The sequence below is a fragment of the Paramisgurnus dabryanus genome, chromosome 10 (genome assembly GCF_030506205.2).
Source record: "Paramisgurnus dabryanus chromosome 10, PD_genome_1.1, whole genome shotgun sequence".
NCBI lineage: Eukaryota > Metazoa > Chordata > Actinopteri > Cypriniformes > Cobitidae > Paramisgurnus > Paramisgurnus dabryanus.
The window spans coordinates 5,407,423-5,425,578 of NC_133346.1; the positions used below are offsets into that span (position 1 = coordinate 5,407,423).

At 41.3% G+C, this 18,156-nt stretch overlaps 2 protein-coding genes and 1 pseudogene across 2 annotated transcripts; all 3 read right to left on the bottom strand.

The window, feature by feature from the left end:
* Window positions 1-102: 102 nt before the first annotated feature.
* On the bottom strand, window positions 103-1,062 carry LOC135739112 (trace amine-associated receptor 13c-like). The gene has a single exon (XM_065257393.2). It carries the CDS (start codon window positions 1,060-1,062, stop codon window positions 103-105), a length of 960 nt encoding a protein of 319 aa, XP_065113465.2.
* A 1,920-nt stretch (window positions 1,063-2,982) lies between these two features.
* LOC135746814 (uncharacterized) lies at window positions 2,983-4,023 on the bottom strand (annotated as a pseudogene).
* Window positions 4,024-8,989: 4,966 nt separating this feature from the next.
* LOC135739102 (trace amine-associated receptor 13c-like) lies at window positions 8,990-9,958 on the bottom strand. Its single transcript, XM_073815925.1, has one exon. It carries the CDS (start codon window positions 9,956-9,958, stop codon window positions 8,990-8,992), a length of 969 nt encoding a protein of 322 aa, XP_073672026.1.
* Window positions 9,959-18,156: the final 8,198 nt, after the last annotated feature.

Below are 18,156 nucleotides of genomic sequence, written 5' to 3' on the forward strand. Positions count from 1 at the left end.
ATCTTGTGTTGAACCCCATCATTGATGATTCTAACAATGTTAGTAAATCCAGATCACTACATTACACTACATTATTAATATAATGAACAAGACCAGAAGTTGTTATACTGGTTTAAATATTTTGGATAGATTTAGGATGTGTTTAACTGACGTTCTAAACCAGGGGTAAAATATAGCATAAATGAGAGGATTCAAACCTGAATTAATATACACCATCCATAACATAAAATAGGCTATAGTCATTACTGTGTTTTGTGTTAAAGTTAAGCTGTAATAGGGAATCCAGCAAAACAGATAAACCTTCACAATGATTCCTAATGTCAGAGCAGCCTTGCTCTCAGATTTTCTCCTCACTGAACTTTCTGTTAGATGTTTTCCACTCCTCATCAGAGAATTTATAACTTTCACTTGATGATGTGCGACATAGAAGATTCTTAAATATAAAGTTATAATGACGGTACAAGGAAACAGAAAAGACAGAAACATGTCAATAATTGTCCAGGCGAAAGTAGTCATAATTACACATTCTCCATAACATGTGTATTTTCTTTGTGAGGTAGTTATAAAAACTGAAATGTTATAAGCTGAAGAGCAGAACCAAGAAACACAGATAATAAATATTGTTCTAGTCGTTGTTATTTTCTGTGGGTACAGCAGAGGGTGACACACAGCAACATAACGGTCAACAGCTATTAAAACTAAATTACTCAGAGATGCAGAGACGAGCAATCCCATGATTATTAAAAACAGTCTACAGAAAATGTCTCCAAAGTACCAACATGTTTCAATCAACCTAATTGCCTCCAAGGGCATGACAATAAGTCCTACGAGCAGGTCAGACACAGCCAGAGAGAGAATGAGCATGTTGTTTGGAGTGTGAAGCTTCTTGAAGTGAGAGCTGGAGATGATCACCAGCAGATTCAGAAACACAGTCCATACTGACAGCAATGAAAAAAACACATACATGATATTGTATTCATGTGTGGGGCGTTTTGTCTTGATGCATGATGAGTTAATGGCAGGAAAGCAGTACTGAGTCTCATGATCTCTCTTATAGGCCATGAGTAAAGTCTCAGGGGTGAGTCAGGGGTGTTCACTGGTATGCTCACACAAAAATCGCTGCAAATTACACATTCCAACAGGTTTTATCATAGTTTTTGCCAACTCCATTGACATGTATTAGATGTGCTGTTAGGTACGGTATTACTCCGCGCAGGGAACTTTGTTTCTATTATTGCAATTGGCAATGGCGGATTAGCGCCACCACCTGGGCTGGAGTGTCTATTATTCAAGCTCTCAGCTGAAGAATATACGGGTGTGATGCGTTTGATAAAAAATAGGTCCACAAGTTAACAACGAATGCTAAAACAGCTGTTGGAAAGCATCATTTGCAGCAATTTTTGTGTGATCATATCAGTGAACACCCCTGACCACTCGGTGAGTTTCACGTCTTTGTAAACGAAAGTTTAATGCATTTTAGGAAGGATTGTTCCAGTGCACCTATAAACCCATTGTAGAGGTGGGAGGTGAAACACAAACATCCGAAAATTCTCGGGCAGCCGCATATGTCGAAATTTCAGTCAAAACCGTTCTATTTCACCATAAACAATCTGAAAACAGGGCTTTAAGTCTAAAATACCGAACTTGTCCTTTAAGCTTTAAAGCAATTTGATCTCTCAGTGAAGTCACCATGAGCTCACAGGATACTCATAATGTTGTCACAATGTGTATTTAAAACTTGACTCTTCTGTTGTTACATCGTGTACTAAGACTGACGGAAAATTAAAAGTTGTGATTTTCTAGGCAGATATGGCTAGTACCTATACTCTCATTCTGGTGTAATACTCAAGGACTTTGCTGCTGTACCATGGCTGCAGGAGGCGCAATGATATTACGCACTGCCCGAATATAGTCCCCTGCTATTGAAAGTTACCAAGGGTACAATTTTTGGGCAGTGCAAAATATCATTGCAGCTCCTGCAGCCATGTTACGGCAGCAAAGTCCTTCGCTGCGTCCGAAACCGCATACTGTATAGTAGGTACTGAAAAAGATGAAGTACCTACTTACTTGGCGTTAAAACAGTAGGTACTGTATAGTATGAATCCGGGTAGTATGAATGAGATTCGGACGTACTACATTCGCCATATGTTGCTACATCACGTGACATACGTCGTCATCACGTCATGTCATTTCAGCGCGAAAACAGCCGTGTGCCTCTTCTTCTTCGTTGGATAACTCCTCGTCCGGAGCATCATGGGATAGTGAAGCGTCCATCGTATGCACACTGCAAAATCTAACCGGAAGTAGTAGGTCATCCGGGTACTTTTCGCATACTGTTTTTCGAATACTATGTATTCGGACATACTACTCGCCTCGCCTACTGCTTTTCGCGTACTATATAGTATGTAGTAGGCGGTTTGGGACGCAGCACTTGAGTATTACGCCAAAATCAGACGTGACGCAACGCTGCATGGCACTTCTCACCCGGTGTGCGACCCCCTTTAGAAACACAGTATATGCCGACTGCAAGCAAAAAAACACAAACATGATATTGTATTCATGTGTGGAGCGTTTTGTCTTGATGCATGATGAGTTAATAGCAGGAAAACAGTATTGAGTCTCATATTCTTCTGTCTCATAGGCCATGGGTTCTTCAGTTTTCGATTTTGCTTCTGATTTAAGTCTTTTATGAAGTTTTAGAATCAGGCTTCCCAGCCCACACTACCGCCCACTCTTCTGATAAATGATGATGTGTATTTTATTTCCTATTTGAAAAACCTAAATACTGTACATTTTCTGACTATTGTTTATGTCTTCCATGTTCTTCAGATGAGTGAGGTGCTGTAGAAAAGCAAATAATAGAAATCACCCTGCATTTACACTGTTAAGGTCAAAAATATGCACAGCAGCTGTCACTTGGGCAGTACCCTTTCTAAAGCTCCTAATATGTTTCAGTATGTATGTACCTGTACCAATATGTACCTATGAGATTGATACTAATACAGTATCTATCTTTGATATACTAATATAAACTCTTGAGGTCCAAATCTGTACTTTTTGAAGTAGACTCTGTCTACTTCTTCCGCGTGGGCAGCGGCCCTCTGGCTCAATACGCATGGCAGTCCTGGCCACTGATGACTCTTCACTTCGCATCACATGGCCATACCACCACAGCCATGCTTCAAGCATAGTCCGTAATGAGGGTCACGCCAAGTTGCTTCCCGAAGTCTTTGTTCATGACAGGATCATATAGAGTGAGTCTGAGGCTCCATCTGAGCATCCTCATCTCCATGGCGTGGAGGGCTTGTTCATGTGTGGATGTGGCTGGCCAACACTTGGATCCATAGAGTGCTACCGGCCGGACGATGGTCTTGTAGATTTTGCCCTTAAGCCTGTCAGACATTTTCAGATCACAGAGGACTCCAGTGACTTGCCTCCACTTCATCCATGCCGCATTGAAACGTGACCTCACATCAGTTGTAATACTTCCATCTGAGCTGATGGTAGAGCCCAGGTACTTGAAGGCACTTTCTTCAGATCTTTTCCGTCAATGCTGATGGTGACGTCTTTTTGGTGTTGAGCCTCATCCCGTTTTCGTCTGAACGTTCCTTCCACAGGTGCATTTGCCTTTCCACTTCTCCTTTCTCTTCATCTGAGAGGAAGACGTCATCTACATAGAGAATTGACCATGGCAGGGGTGTGTGCAGGTCGCCATTGATCATGTCCATGCACACTGGCGACGTTCTTGTATAGGAGTTGCACCCAATGCACGTAGGTTACATGGACTCCATGAGATCGAAGTGAGTGCCAGATGAGGTTGTGAGCTACCCTGTCAAATGCCTTTTCAAGGTCGAGGAATGTGTCGTGCACAGCTTTGTTCTTCTCTCTGTACCTCTCCAGCAGGAGCCTCGCCGCGAACATGGTGTCCGTAGTGCCACATCCTTTGACAAAGCCGCATTGGTTGGGTGAGAGGGTGATGATGTTTCTAATCCTCGCACCCAAAACTTGCTCAAACATCTTCATCGCATGACACAGGAGGCGGATTGGCCTGTAATTCAAAGCATTCTGCCACGTCCTCTTTGCCCTTCCTAATTGGGACTGTCGTGCTGGTCGAGGAGAAGGTCATGGGCTTCAGCAAAGTCCAGGGCTTGGTTTCCTTTATCGTTCTGAGTACCATATCCTTGGCCACCATGGTTTTGAGTATATCCATCCCGGGCGTTTCCAACGTGTTCGTTTAGGTCTCCACCAATCACTAACACCTCTTTTCTTTGTTTATTGATTGGATGTGTCCATCAAATTGTTCCTAAAATTCCTCCTTGGTATCTGCTGGGAAGCCAGGCTGCGGCGCATAACAACATACCACCAGAGGTGTAGATTGTTTGAGTCGATTTTGATGGACATGAGGAGGTCGGAAACACGGTTGGCGGTCATGCTGCTGTCTCATAGATTTGGTTGACTGCGATTCCAACGGCACTCTGGGTGTTTCTCATAACTGTTTCTCCTAATCATAACTGTTCACACAAAGGTCAATAACACATTCAATTTACCATTATAGTCAGGAGGCCAAAACTGATATTAAAACTTTGTCGGAAACTTTTTGGTACAAGCAAACAACCTATCCAGTATTAATATTTAACCCCTCAACATGTGTTCTAGCCAGGTTGTCAGCTTAGTAAATGTTTTTTTGACCATTTTAACATTATATTCTTAAAAGTGGTAAAAGCGGATCCCCCCCAAAGTGCTTCCATTTTCTATGTCCTACTGTAATTTTGGGCAAATGTGCAATATAATCCAATTTATGTGCAAGCATGATCATTAAAAAATAATAATCAATAAATACCACAGGAGTACCACACCACATTGGGCACTGTTGTGTCAGCCTAGCTGTGATTTGGCATGAGGCAGCAGATCCAGAGAAGATGATCACAGCAGAGTCAACAGTCTGAACCAAACTTTCTAATCATGATGGTAAATGGACTGCATTTATATAGCGCTTTTAATAGACCTATGGCCATCCAAAGCGCTTTACAATTAGCCTCACATTCACCCATTCACTCACATTCACCCATCAGCCATGCAAGGCACCAGCCAGCTCGTCGGGAGCAGCTGGGGTTAGGTGTCTTGCTCACGGACACCTCGACACTTGGTCCGTTGGAGCCGGGGATTGAACCACCAACCTTCCGGTTTGTAGACAACCTACATGAACCACTAGGCCACTGCCGCCCGATGATGATGAAAAAGTGGCAACGGCAGGTGGGATTGATGATTAATGTTGCCCACATACGGGCTGCACATGAAGAACAGTTTGTCTGCAAACCAGGGCTTTGAACAGGTTTTTTCCCAATTGGTTCGTTCCGAACAGAAGCAGTATTTTAACGTTTCCGGTTTTCGGTTCTACCCTAAAACTGACGTTCCTGAACCGGTTAGAGCAAAAAAAAAAAATGAAGTTCCCGAACAGGTTAATAACGTTCCATGTCAGCTGTGGGACATACAAATAAGTATGCTGACCATTAGGACATTAACCCTCTGGGGTCCGACCATTTTGGGCTCTTACATTTGGTATTTTTTCAGTTGCTTTAAACATATTAATGGCAAGTGTCTCATACCACTGCGTTCAGCACAAACTGGGCTAAAATATTATATGAGCTACATGTATGTACATGTTTGTATTTTTGAGAGAAAAATGTTTATGCGTGGTTTTTAAAAAAGCAAAATTTTTAAGTCACTGATAAAGTCCACAAAACCCATACTAAACATGTTTTAACAAGACTTTTCTAAACAGAATCTAATCGTCAAGAGTTTTCTCATTAAAATGATGTGAAAATCATTCTGCTTACTCATTCACATAAACCAATATATTGATTTAGAAATTGTAAGACAGTTTTTGTTTAGAGGGGCCGTATGCGAGAAAGGATTGATTTACAGCTAGCAAACAAAGGCTTGCATAATGAGCTGCATAATGAGGCAGGAATGTTGGGAACTACAGTAAAGAATGTGAGGACAAATGTATACATGTTTGTTTGAGGTTTATTAAGAAGTTAACAATATAATAAAAATAGAGATGAAGGTCAGTAGGACATTTTCAGTTTATTTAGAAACAAACTCAATTCAAAAACTTAACTTGTATAAGAAACTGATAAACAACAGAGCTGGTCATGTGTCTAATGTTACCATATAACTTTATGTCCAAAAAGTGTTTTTCCACTTCATAGTTTCTGTACTGATGAGAGGGATGCAGACCTGTAAGAGAGTTATGGACAGCTGTTAGCATAAATTGTCCACAGAAATACCCTTACATATATAACTGATGGGTAAATATCACTGATAGTACATTCATATAAACTATCATGTACACAAACTAAATTCAGAACATCTCAGATAAACATCTGCAGTGATTAGTTATATAAAAAGCTGTTTTCAGATGCCCATCCCCTTATCGTCTAGCTTCTGTTTTAAACGTGTTTCTGTAAGCGCGTATGAACTTTTAAAACACATTGCATATGGCTTCCATGTGCGCGGGCTCGCGTCTCCATGTAACGCGGCACTCATAAAAACGGTGTCGCGTGTAAAGCGCAATGTATGGAATTGCCTTGCATGTAAACAATATGGAATCATTTTACAGCAAATCCCGCAGTGCAGCATTACTCAAAGTTGCCATGAAGGATACAAAAGTGAATAACTGTGTCTAACACTGTACAACATGTAACAGATATCCGCCATTACGGGAGGTCACGCGTACTCGTTTGTAAATAAGCATGTAAACATGTAATCATATTACAGCACACACTTAAAAGATACAGCAGTGCAGGCTTACTAAAAGTTGCCATGAAGGATATAAGTGAATAACTGTGTTTAACACTGTACAGCATGCAACAGTGAAATCCGCCATTACGTGAGATTGCGTCCTTGTTTGTAAATGAGCATGTAAACATGGAATCATATTACATCACACACTTAAAAGATACAGCAGTGCAGGCTTACTGAAAGTTGCCATGAAGGATATAAGTGAATAACTGTGTTTAACACTGTACAGCATGCAACAGTGAAATCCGCCATTACGTGAGATTGCGTCCTCGTTTGTAAATAAGCATGTAAACATGGAATCATATTACAGCACACACTTAAAAGATACAGCAGTGCAGGCTTACGGAAAGTTGCCATGAAGGATACAAGTGAATAACTGTGTTGAACATTGTACAGCATACAACAGTGAAATCCGCCATTACGTGAGATCGCGTCCTCGTTGTAAACAATGCAAAACTTTTTCAATCCGAAGCGTGCTGTCTGCTGATGCTTACTGTGCGTAGGCTGAACTGCACAAGCCATGAGCATATTACATGATAGCAAATATAAATAGTATAAATTAACTGTTACTTACTTCCAATATCCTCCTCCAGTGCGTCCTCCATTGTTCTTCTTAGGTAACGATAAAGATAAATGCTTCCTCAATGTCCAGACATAAATGAAGATCTTCCTCACGTGTGTATGTATAAAGTTTAAAATCCAGACATGCGGTAAAGTCTTTAAATCTGAACTTAAATCAAACTTTACTTTTTAATGTTCGAGCTGCTCTTCATTACCATGCATTACTACTAACTAGTTACTAACCCCTAACCCCAAAGAAGTGAGAGAGCAGTTATGTTAGGATAGAATTATTAACTATAGTGATATGTCAATTAAATATAGTATGTGTTACAACCTGGTTCATTAATGAAGTCAAATAGCACCATAGACCACCATCTACAGTTCTACATTTCGGCTTGACATTAAAGTTTTATAACTTGTGCATCATTGCACTGTCTCTCCCTACAAGCTTTAAACTTGGCTTGACTCATTCCCATAGATAGGGGTACTGATAGATAGAACTTTTGGGATACTATGTTATGTTTCCAAGCTGATATTCACTTTGAAAACTGGTTATCTTTAGGCGGAGATTGTTTTTTTCATGTTCTAGTTCTGTTTTCTCTTACATTGTACAATAAATGTTCATTCTGACACTTTAGCAGACATCCCATGAGTGTCTGCTTTCATTTGATACCATTTTTATGTATATGGGCCTTGTGGTTGTGGAGATTTTAACGTTTATTGTTGGATTGTCGAGTTGAGCTGGAAACCAAAAAAATTGTCCTGAAATCGCTTGCACAAGTAAAAAAAATAATAATTCAGCTTGACAACCACCCTAATCTCTTACCTATAGGTGTCTTCTAACAAAAAAAATAGGGTGACAGCTTGTACCAAAACATGTCCGCAAAAGTCTTAACGGAAGCCCTTTTCAGAATTGGCCCCCTGACTATTAAGACAGAAACAATAGATTTTTTTCAAACCTTTTAATGCAGAGATAAAAATTCACTGAATTTGAAACCTAATGGGTCATTTTCTACATCTAATTTTAATGTTTAATGCTTATTGTCTAACACATGTTCTCAATCTAAATGAATTTCTTAATTTTATAAGAGCAATGAGGCTGAAATAATAAAAATTGGCCTCCTATAGAAAGAAAGGTAACATTGGCTGATTTGTCCTGGACGCAGTAACAATATCTTTGCTCATTTGATCTCTTGATTACGGAAGAGGATTAGGGCCACTGGTGAAAAAAATATTTGAATTCTGACTTTGCATGTTGATTTTCATGGCATTTAAAATTTAGTTGAGTGATTTATGAGTGGTGAAATTTACAGTACGAAAAATTGAATATAAACATGTAGCTTATAATTTATATATGCAGTTTCATCCAAAGTGACTTACTGTACAGTGCATTACAGGTACATTATACATCATTATCACTGCTGTACCATAATGCTATACAGGAGCCTACTGAACACCTGATGGGTTTTATTAGTAATATGGCAAACCACTCTTTTATGCTCTGCCAAATGTAAGCCTAATATCTTGTGTTGAACCCCATCATTAACTGATTCTAACCATGTTAGTAAATCCAGTTCACTACACTACACTACATTATTAATATAATGAACAAGACCAGTAGAAGTTATACTGGTTTAAATATTTTGGATAGATTTAGGATGTGTTTAACTGACGTTCTAAACCAGGGGTAAAATATAGCATAGATGAGAGGATTCAGACCTGAATTAATATACACCATCCATAACATAAAATAGGCTATAACAGAAGTCATTACTGTGTTTTGTGTTAAAGTTAAGCTGTAATAGGGAATCCAGCAAAACAGATAAACCGTCACAATAATTCCTAATGTCAGAGCGGCTTTGCTCTCAGATTTCCTCTTCACTGAACCTTCTGTTAGATGTTTTCCACTCCTCATCAGAGAGTTTATAACTTTCACTTGATGATGTGCGACATAAAAGATTCTCAAATATAAAGTTATAATGATGGTACAAGGAAACAGGAAAGACAGGAACAAGTCATTGATTGTCAAGGCAAAAGTAGTCATAATTGTACATTCTCCATAACATGTGTATTTTCTTTGTGAGATAGTTATAACAATTGAAATGTTATAAGCTGAAGAGCAGAACCAGAAAACACAGATAGTAATTATTGTTCTAGTCATTGATATTTTCTGTGGGTACAGCAGAGGGTGACACACAGCCACATAACGGTCAACAGCTATTAAAACTAAATTACTCAGAGATGTAGAGAGGAGCACTCCCAAGATTATTAAAAACAGTCTACAGAAAATTTCTCCAAAGTACCAACATGTTTCAATCAACCTAATTGCCTCCAAGGGCATGACAATAAGTCCAATGAGCAGGTCGGCCACAGCCAGAGAGAGAATGAGCATGTTGGTTGGAGTGTGAAGCTTCTTGAAGTGAGAGATGGAGATGATCACCAGCAGATTCAGAAACACAGTCCATACTGACAGCAATGAAAAAAACACATACATGATATTGTATTCATGTGTGGAGAGTTTTGTCTTGATGCATGATGAGTTAATGTCAGGAAAGCAGTATTGAGTCTCATGATCTTCTGTCTCATTGTCCATGAGTAAAGTCTCCTACTGTTAAGATTTTGATCTGATCTCCTTACTGTTCTGTCATTTATACAGTATCTGAATCAGATTGACTCAACCCATTCACCACCCACTCTGATGCAACATTGTTTTTCAGTAGAAATTTTCCTTTTAAGATGTTTTTAAATGATGAGCTCAGATACAAACCCCTCAAAGCTTGACTCTAGACTGCGACCAAACTGGTCACAAATGCAATTTTTTGATAATGTGTGATTTAAAATTTTACATGGTCCGGGTATCCAGGAATACTTTCTTTCTGTGCCGTCTCGCGTACGCATATGTTTGCATCACTTTCAGTACATTCAAGCATGCATACACACACACACACACACGGACACATGTGAGACTTACCTGTACGCTGTACAAATGCTTACCAGGCAGCCAGGGCACAACTGCTTCACGTCATTTACAGGACATTCACAAATGTAGGATAGATAAGAAAATGTTGTGGATGTACCAACGTAAACAAAATTAGCACAAACAACAAGAAAACAAAGATCAGACTTGCGAGGGTCTCAGGGAAAAAATATATTTTTAATTCAACAGATATTTCCATGTCAGTTTGCTACTATAAACATGCTTACAACACTTGCCCTGCCTGCGAGGAATTCTGATAGGTCCACTGCTGTAAAATGCCATTGATAAACATTAAAGGGCAGGGTGCATAATTTTTTAACACTTTGGTAAAGGGAGTCGGGCCGAGTACCAAAACACACATGTAGCCAATCAACAGCAATACTTTTTTGTAACAAACAGGAGAAAAAGAATTTACAAACGTGTGGAGAGCCTTCCGCACTTAATCTGTGGGGTAGCATTTAAAAAAAAACATAAAAAAATATATGTAATATTTGAAGAGTTTGGTTCCAAAATGCAATAAATCCATTTTGACTAATTTCGGTAAAATTCTTTTCAAAGAAAGTGACAAGATGAAAAACACTGTTTTCTGTTACAGACTTTCACATAGCATCTTTAGGTTATAATAACATTAAAAATTCAAATCCATAATTTGATTTTCAATGATTTATTATAAAAACAGATAATTTCCGCAAAATGCAATAAATTGCGTCCGCATTCAAGATCATAGCTTTACGGAGGCTACTCTGCTGGACTTGAAGGTCGTGGACCCCGTAACTTCACATTTAATTAACTGAAAGATCTAAAGTATTTTCTAAAATATCCGAAAATGTGTTTGTCTGAAAAACGATGGACATATGCAACTCGGACAGCTTGGGGGTGAGTAAATCATGGGTTTAATATCATTTTTGGCTGAACTATCCCTTTAATCAAAGCAGACTCGGTACTATGATGGGCAGAGAAAATAGATTGAAGAAGTTCTGTGAGCTTCCTTGTATTCAGATAAGGAATCAGTTGAGAATATTCAACTTTTTCTAGAAGTTTGGATGACATGATAACTTAGAGACAGGATTGCTGTTGGAAGTTGCTTTTTGATCCGTTTCCTTGTCTTGACAAGATGGCAGCCACACTTGAGATACTACACAAGGTGGCCACCACACTAAAGCCAGTTTCCAAGATGGCTGCCTCACCAGTGTCTGGTGAATACCATGACCAGGCGGTTTTTGTCTAGTCTGGTGGAGACCCCTCTGGTGTCTGAACAGGCGGCTGGAGCCCCAAGTGAGACAGTTTCTAGTTCTGTGGTCCCTGTGGCATCTGAGGTATGTCCTCTATCTGTTGTACTTCCTCTGGTGGCAACAGTGTTGTGGTGTGTGTGGGCTATGTTCTGTTCTTCAGTTTCCACAGAAGATTTTCCTGATTTTCCTGTAAAGGCAGAAGGGGCTGAACGTGAGTCTTCTGTATGTCCTGATACGGCTGAAGGGTCTGAACCTGTATCCCCTTTTATGTCCCAAGCGTGAGCCCATATGAAAAAAATATAAAGCTCAAAGTTCATTGCTAAGTGTTATTTTTCCTTTAACAGAATTCCCCTTTCAAAGCCTACAGCGAGTGGCCAGTTTGGACTACAGCCCTGTCATTTCCGGTTAAATGTTGTCAAAGCAAGAGGGTTTGACTAAACTCTGCCCACAGAAATACGTCAGTCACCAGCAAAGTTCAAATGGCTCTGGCTAAGTTAAGCTGCTGTCCAATCACAACACACTAAACAAGCTACACAATCAGAACTCGTTACGTATTTCTGAAGGAGGGACTTCATAGAACAAGGACGACATTAGCCGTTTTCAGGACAGTGAAAACAGCGCTACAGAAAATATGAACACATGTTATGTTGCACCCCTTAAATGCAATCATAGCTTCAAAAACACAGGAAAACACGGGACCTTTAACTTCAACACTGATTTGCTGATTTACCACCTGGTTGTGGATAATAAATACACAAAATGTTCTCGATGGTCTTGTGTGTAGTATCTCTATTTTACCACTAGATTCTCTTCATAAGCATGCTCCGAGGTGTGTGTATATGTACAAACATTTCTATGTATAAGTGCAAGTTGGTAAATTACACACTTTGCGTAAAAATCTTCTTACGCACTCATTATGCACACATCTGTTTGTAAGCACGGTTGATGAATGAGCCCCCTGGCCTGGTTCCTGTATCTTCTGGCTTCTCCCTGGATTCCTGGTCTGCCGGCTTCACCCTGGTTTGCTGGCTTCCTGCTCTACCATCTCCGCCCTGGCTTCCTGCTTTGCCGGCTCCACCCTTGCTTCCTGCTCTGCCTGCACCTTCATGGCTTCTGGCTCTCCATCTCTTCCCAGGGTCCGCCTGAATTCCTCCACCCAGCTGGACTCTTGTGCCTTGTTGTTTTTTCTAGGGAGGGTCTGGAAGCTGCTCATGGGGGGAGGGGTTGTCACAGTCCTGTCTTGTGTCTCCCCGGTCTGGTCCTTTATTGTAAAGTCATGTATCTGCCTGCTTTGTCTGTTGTTCTTTGTAGTTCTTTCGTTCATTGATCATTGTGTTGATTATTTCCCAGGTGTGTCTTGTTTCATTGTTAACCAATGTGTATATATTGCCCTTGTATTCCAGTTGTTCTTTGTCAAGTATTGTTTCATGTCAGTTGTTCCTGCATCAGTTCCTATTCTTGTTCCTTACTCTTGTTTCCAGACCCTATTTGACTTTTAATAAACTTTAAGCTGCTTTTGGATCCGTTGCCTTGTCTTGCTTGCCTCTACCTGACAACAGCAAAGCATATCAGCAAAATATACAGTAGAGTTTTTTTTTTAATCTCTGTAACATCTAATGACCCTGTGCCTTCTTGTAGTTCTGAGTGAGATGTGTAACGATTTGTTCGACACACGGGGCTGCATAGACCCATCAGTAGATAAATGAGCGCATAGTGATGTTACCAGCCGGAGCGGGCCACTAATTCCCCTCCGGACGTTCCACCTTGAGGAGGTCCCCAAAAGCACCCCAATGACCAAGCAACGAAACCAGATGAGTAAAATTAAAACAAACTTTATTTAAATTAGTTAAAATCAAGATGGGGGGTGAAAGGGGACTTTAAAATAATGGCCGGTGTGGTCTTCTTTGCAGGGGAAGAGGGGGGCCAAGGGTAGAGGACGGAGCTCCTTCGTCCTCAGGTAAGTATTTCCTCTTCTAATGGTTCTGATCTTGGCTTTCTGTTCTTATTTCAGTGAACACGTGGCGCCCTCCTCGGATCCTGGAGGCAGACAAGAAACACACAATTAATGTCTGGAAGTCCAGCGGCTACCTGTGGCTCAGTCCCTGTGTGAGGCGTCCTGGCCTCGCCCTAGCGACTTCCTGTGGCTAGGTAGTTCTCTCCCTTCTAGATCCCGTGCAGACCGCAGAGCGGATCAGGTAAGTGGCCTCGTGAGATCGATGATAGAGGTGGACCCTTGCTCGTGCCCCAGAGGTCTTACTCTCCAGCGGTTCCTACAATCACAAGGATAGATAGTTAATATGCTTTTATTCTCGTTTCAGGCGTGCCAGGTCGTTGTGAGGTCCAGCTGGAAGTGATGGACGCTCGACCCCTCTCGGACAGAGACCCTGGTCTCGGGGTGCGGCTCCGGCCCTGTACAGAATACACAAGTCGATTAGCTTTTGGTCTGACCGGGCTCTAGATGTTGCAGTGGGACCCACAGACCCTCGAGGTAAGTATGTCTCTCCGTGAGGCTCTAGTAAGGCCCTCTTACTTGCTAGACGGCTAAATCAGATCCACAGGCTCTGGGGTAAGTATAACTCTTAGGTTGGGTCAACAAGGCTCTTGGTTCGCTGGGCGTGTTACTTTGGACTCTCAGACGTTTTGGGTAAGCATTACTCTTAGGTTGGGTCTACAAGGCTCTGGTTTCGCTGGACGTGTTATTTGGACTCAAAGGCGGTTTGGGTAAGTATAACTCTTAGGTTGGGCCTATAAGGCTCTGGTTTCGCTGGACGTGTTACTTTGGACTCACAGGCGGTTTGGGTAAGTATGACTCCTAGGCCGGTTTCCTCGACCAGACTAGAGGGCTTCTCCCCTGAACAATGTTAGGGTAGAAGGAGACTGTACATCACTTGAACGGGGTAGGGGCTGGGTAGCTGACTACTGTTCCCGTCTTACTGTCCTAGTGAGCTGAGCCTGGCCGACGTCCTTCGTCGATGGAGCACTGGAGAAGAGAAACCAAAGGCTTCGTCCGTGCGGCTGGTCACTAGGCCTACTCTCCGCCCCGTCCCGGGGTATGAGGAGTACCTGGTTCAGGGGTGGATGGCAAAGCTTTCCTCCAAGACAAGATGGCACACCACAGTCAGGTAGGTAACAAGTAATTTCCTTTCTCCTTGTAGATCAATATAGTTATTATAGTAATATTCCGTTCACTGTACTCACAGTTTCTCTTCACAGCTCAACACACGCAGGTGGGGGGTGGTAACCAGATAAGTCCACGTTGGTATTACTGTTGCTGTACTCCACGAATCCACACACACGGCGCTTCACCGGATCTGGGGTAAGTATGGGCGACAGGAGACACGGCACAACACTGCAACACTCCAGGTGTACACACGTCAAAATAGCATACTCACCCACAGCAGCACACACTCTTTTGTGAATTATAAGGCCAATACTTCCACACTCGGTCCAGCTCTGTCCCGGGGGAGTCGTTGGAGCACTGTCACAGAGGGTGGAATGAAGATCGTAAGCCCCCACGCGGTTCTCTGCATGTCTCGCCTTTCCCTGGCTCACAGGCTACAATCCTCCACGGTGGGGCCACTACGGAAAGAAAATCCTCCACACGACGGTAAGCCTCTATGTAGCAAACGTACTTTAAAAGTAAACAACGTGTGTACTCACAGCCTTCGTTGAATTTTTGTCCCACAGCTTCAGTGTCGTTCTCTTCACCTTACAGCTCTTCGGTGACCACAATGTTACTATGGTTCCGCTGAAGGTGACTTGCTAAGCAGCCTTCAGAACAACATGCACATTAGGTAGGTGTGGGTTGCAACAACACAGCTTTTACCTTTCACCCGGTGCTACTGGTGAAACACCAATCTTCATCTTTAATCCAGCGTATCCTTTCGCAGTGCTTAGCCTGTTTGCCTTGTCCTCACGCCAATATTTTACGCCTAGTCCACACGCCGTTTCTCTGCTTCCAAACATGAACAACTTCCTGTGTTTCTAATGCTCCTTTTATCCTCCCAGCTCATGCAAGTCGTCCAATAACCATCCGCCGTGTCATCATACACACCTTGTGCGTGTTTGCCCTGATTTGCATTGCCCGGGGTTAACCGGAAGTGCCAGTGTTTGCGGACGTCGGTCCGGGCGGAACCTTCTCTTGCTGTTTTTAGTTCCGCCCGTTTTGTCACTCGTAACAGTGACATTAAACGATTGATGCGTTGTGCAAATGAGTGGTTAAAAACAGGTCTTGCAATACGTTTTTTGTCCCATTAGATTATATAATATTATTTGTTATTATTATTATTATTATTTATGTATTTGGCAGACATCTTACAGTGCATTAAAAGGTATTCAATTACAAGGTATTTTTCCAACGTGTGTTCCATGTGTTCGAACCCATGACATTTTGTGCTGCTAACACAATGCTTCACCACTGAGCTATACAGGACCACAATATTAAAATATATATTACAATTTTTTTTGAAAGAATATTATAATTTAAAGGCTTTATTTTTACCTGGCATACATGTTGTATGTTGCTTACAAATATAATGTATTATGTCCAGACATACAAAATAACACATTTTAGTGTTGGAATGGAAATACCGCAACACAATGAAACTATGGTGTTTTTGCTTAAAGTTATCATACCGCCAAAATCTCATATTGCCCCATGTATAAGCAGCCTGATCTCACGAATTTCCGTGGGATAGTCACAGAATTTTTTGCTCATTTTTCCGTAGCATTCTCACGGATCTCCGAATTTTTCCGTGGCCCTGCTACGAACTGTCTTTTTCCGTGGCATTCTCAAGGATTGGTTACTCAACTGTTTTGTCCTATTTTCTTACCATTTTTCACTTCGGTTTAGGGTTAGATTTACATAAAATGACATCCCTACCCAAACTCTAACCCCAACGCCAGGCGACAATTGTTTAAAGTTTAGAAAATATAAAAGAATACATCAGAAAAATAGTATAAACCAATAGTTAAAGTGACATACTAACGCAAACACCAAATCTAGCCCTAAACCGAAGCGAAAATGGTTTGAAAATAGGAAAAAGCAGTTGAGTAACCAGTCCGTGAGAATGCCACGGAAAAAGACAGTCCGTAGCAGGGCCACTGAAAAATGCGGAGATCCGTGAGAAGGCCACTGAAAAATTAGCAAAAAATTCTGTGACTATCCCACGGAACTTTGTGAGATCAGGTATAAGTGTATGTTCTGCACATGAATCTGCATGCATCATAACAGTTCACACAAAGGTCGACAACCCGTTCTAAATGTAACATGTGGACAGAAACTATAGATTTTTTTATCTTTTCATGCTAGACATGAAAATGTGTTGAGTTACAGACAATATGCACTCTGGAACATAATGGGCCCTATTTTAACGATCTAAGCGCATTGTCTAGTATATTTTAGTTTCCTCAAAATAGCAACGCGCCAACAATGCGGGGCGCAAATGCATTTGCTATTTAAACAACGTGGCGCAAAACGTGAAAATGATAATTGCGCAGGTTGGAAACTAGCAAAAAACACTTGCGTCGAGCATTGCGCTGCATTGCGCCGGGTGTAAGATAGAGCCCAATGACTCATTTTCTACTTATGTTCGTGTTTAAAGCTTATTGCCTTATGCATGTTGTCAGCCTGATATAAAATTAATTTCTTAATTTCATGAGAGAAATGAGGCTTGATTTTGGTCTCAATACTAAAAATGTGGACTGATATGTCTCATAAGAGTATGTTTGCTCATTTGACCTCTTGGTTATTTACTCCTATACTGGCAGGATCAAGACAGAAATGAACAATCTAAGAAATCAATTACAGTAAACTCTGAAGGCCAATTAAATTTGTTATGCTTTGCTATTCAAAATGCATGCAGGGTCTTGAGGGTCCTGTTAACAGCTACAGTATATGCTGCATCTAATCCATCAAAGCATCATTAAAGGGAAACTTCACCCATTTGCATTAAGCTTTGTACCGTTAGAACCCCAGTCATGTTTTTGAATGGTCGTGCATCATTCCCTCAGTTTCCCCTGAGAGGGGAGAAATACCCATTTCAGTGAGGCACTTCCTTCTTTCAATGATGTAAAAATCATAATTTTGGGTCATTGAAAGAAGGAAATCCTGTATCTCTGTTGAGTGTGAAAGACTACAGACACTCATTCCTCATTTTTCCAAGGTGGGGGCTATGGGTGGGACCCACTCACGCTTCAGACCAATTACAGATCAGTGGGTGGGAACACAGACGGAAAAAACAATCAGCCGCCATCTTTATGCTAAGCTAAGCTAAACAGAAGTTGTGGAGCGAGCCAGACTTCATGTTACAATAACAGTGGAAGTTAATCAATATGATATAGAAGAGGGTGATTTCGCAAGCGTGATGCTCTAATCCGCTGTTCATTGCACCTTTATGAGCCACAATACAGCAAAGAGCTGAGGCAGATGGAGGAACAGAAGCCTGAGGAGAAGCCGGAACCTGGGCTTCGGCTGGGTAGGGGAGCCCGTGGAAGACGCAGCAACCATCTGTCTCTGCTGTGTAGAGAAGCTTGGACATTCTACTGCCTGTACTCTCGCTGTGTGCCCTCTTTATAACATTT

Excerpts from the sequence above, each read along its gene's own strand:
- LOC135739112 (XM_065257393.2), bottom strand. The coding sequence starts at position 1,062 with ATGGCCTATAAGAGAGATCATGAGACTCAGTACTGCTTTCCTGCCATT.
- LOC135739102 (XM_073815925.1), bottom strand. The coding sequence starts at position 9,958 with ATGGACAATGAGACAGAAGATCATGAGACTCAATACTGCTTTCCTGAC.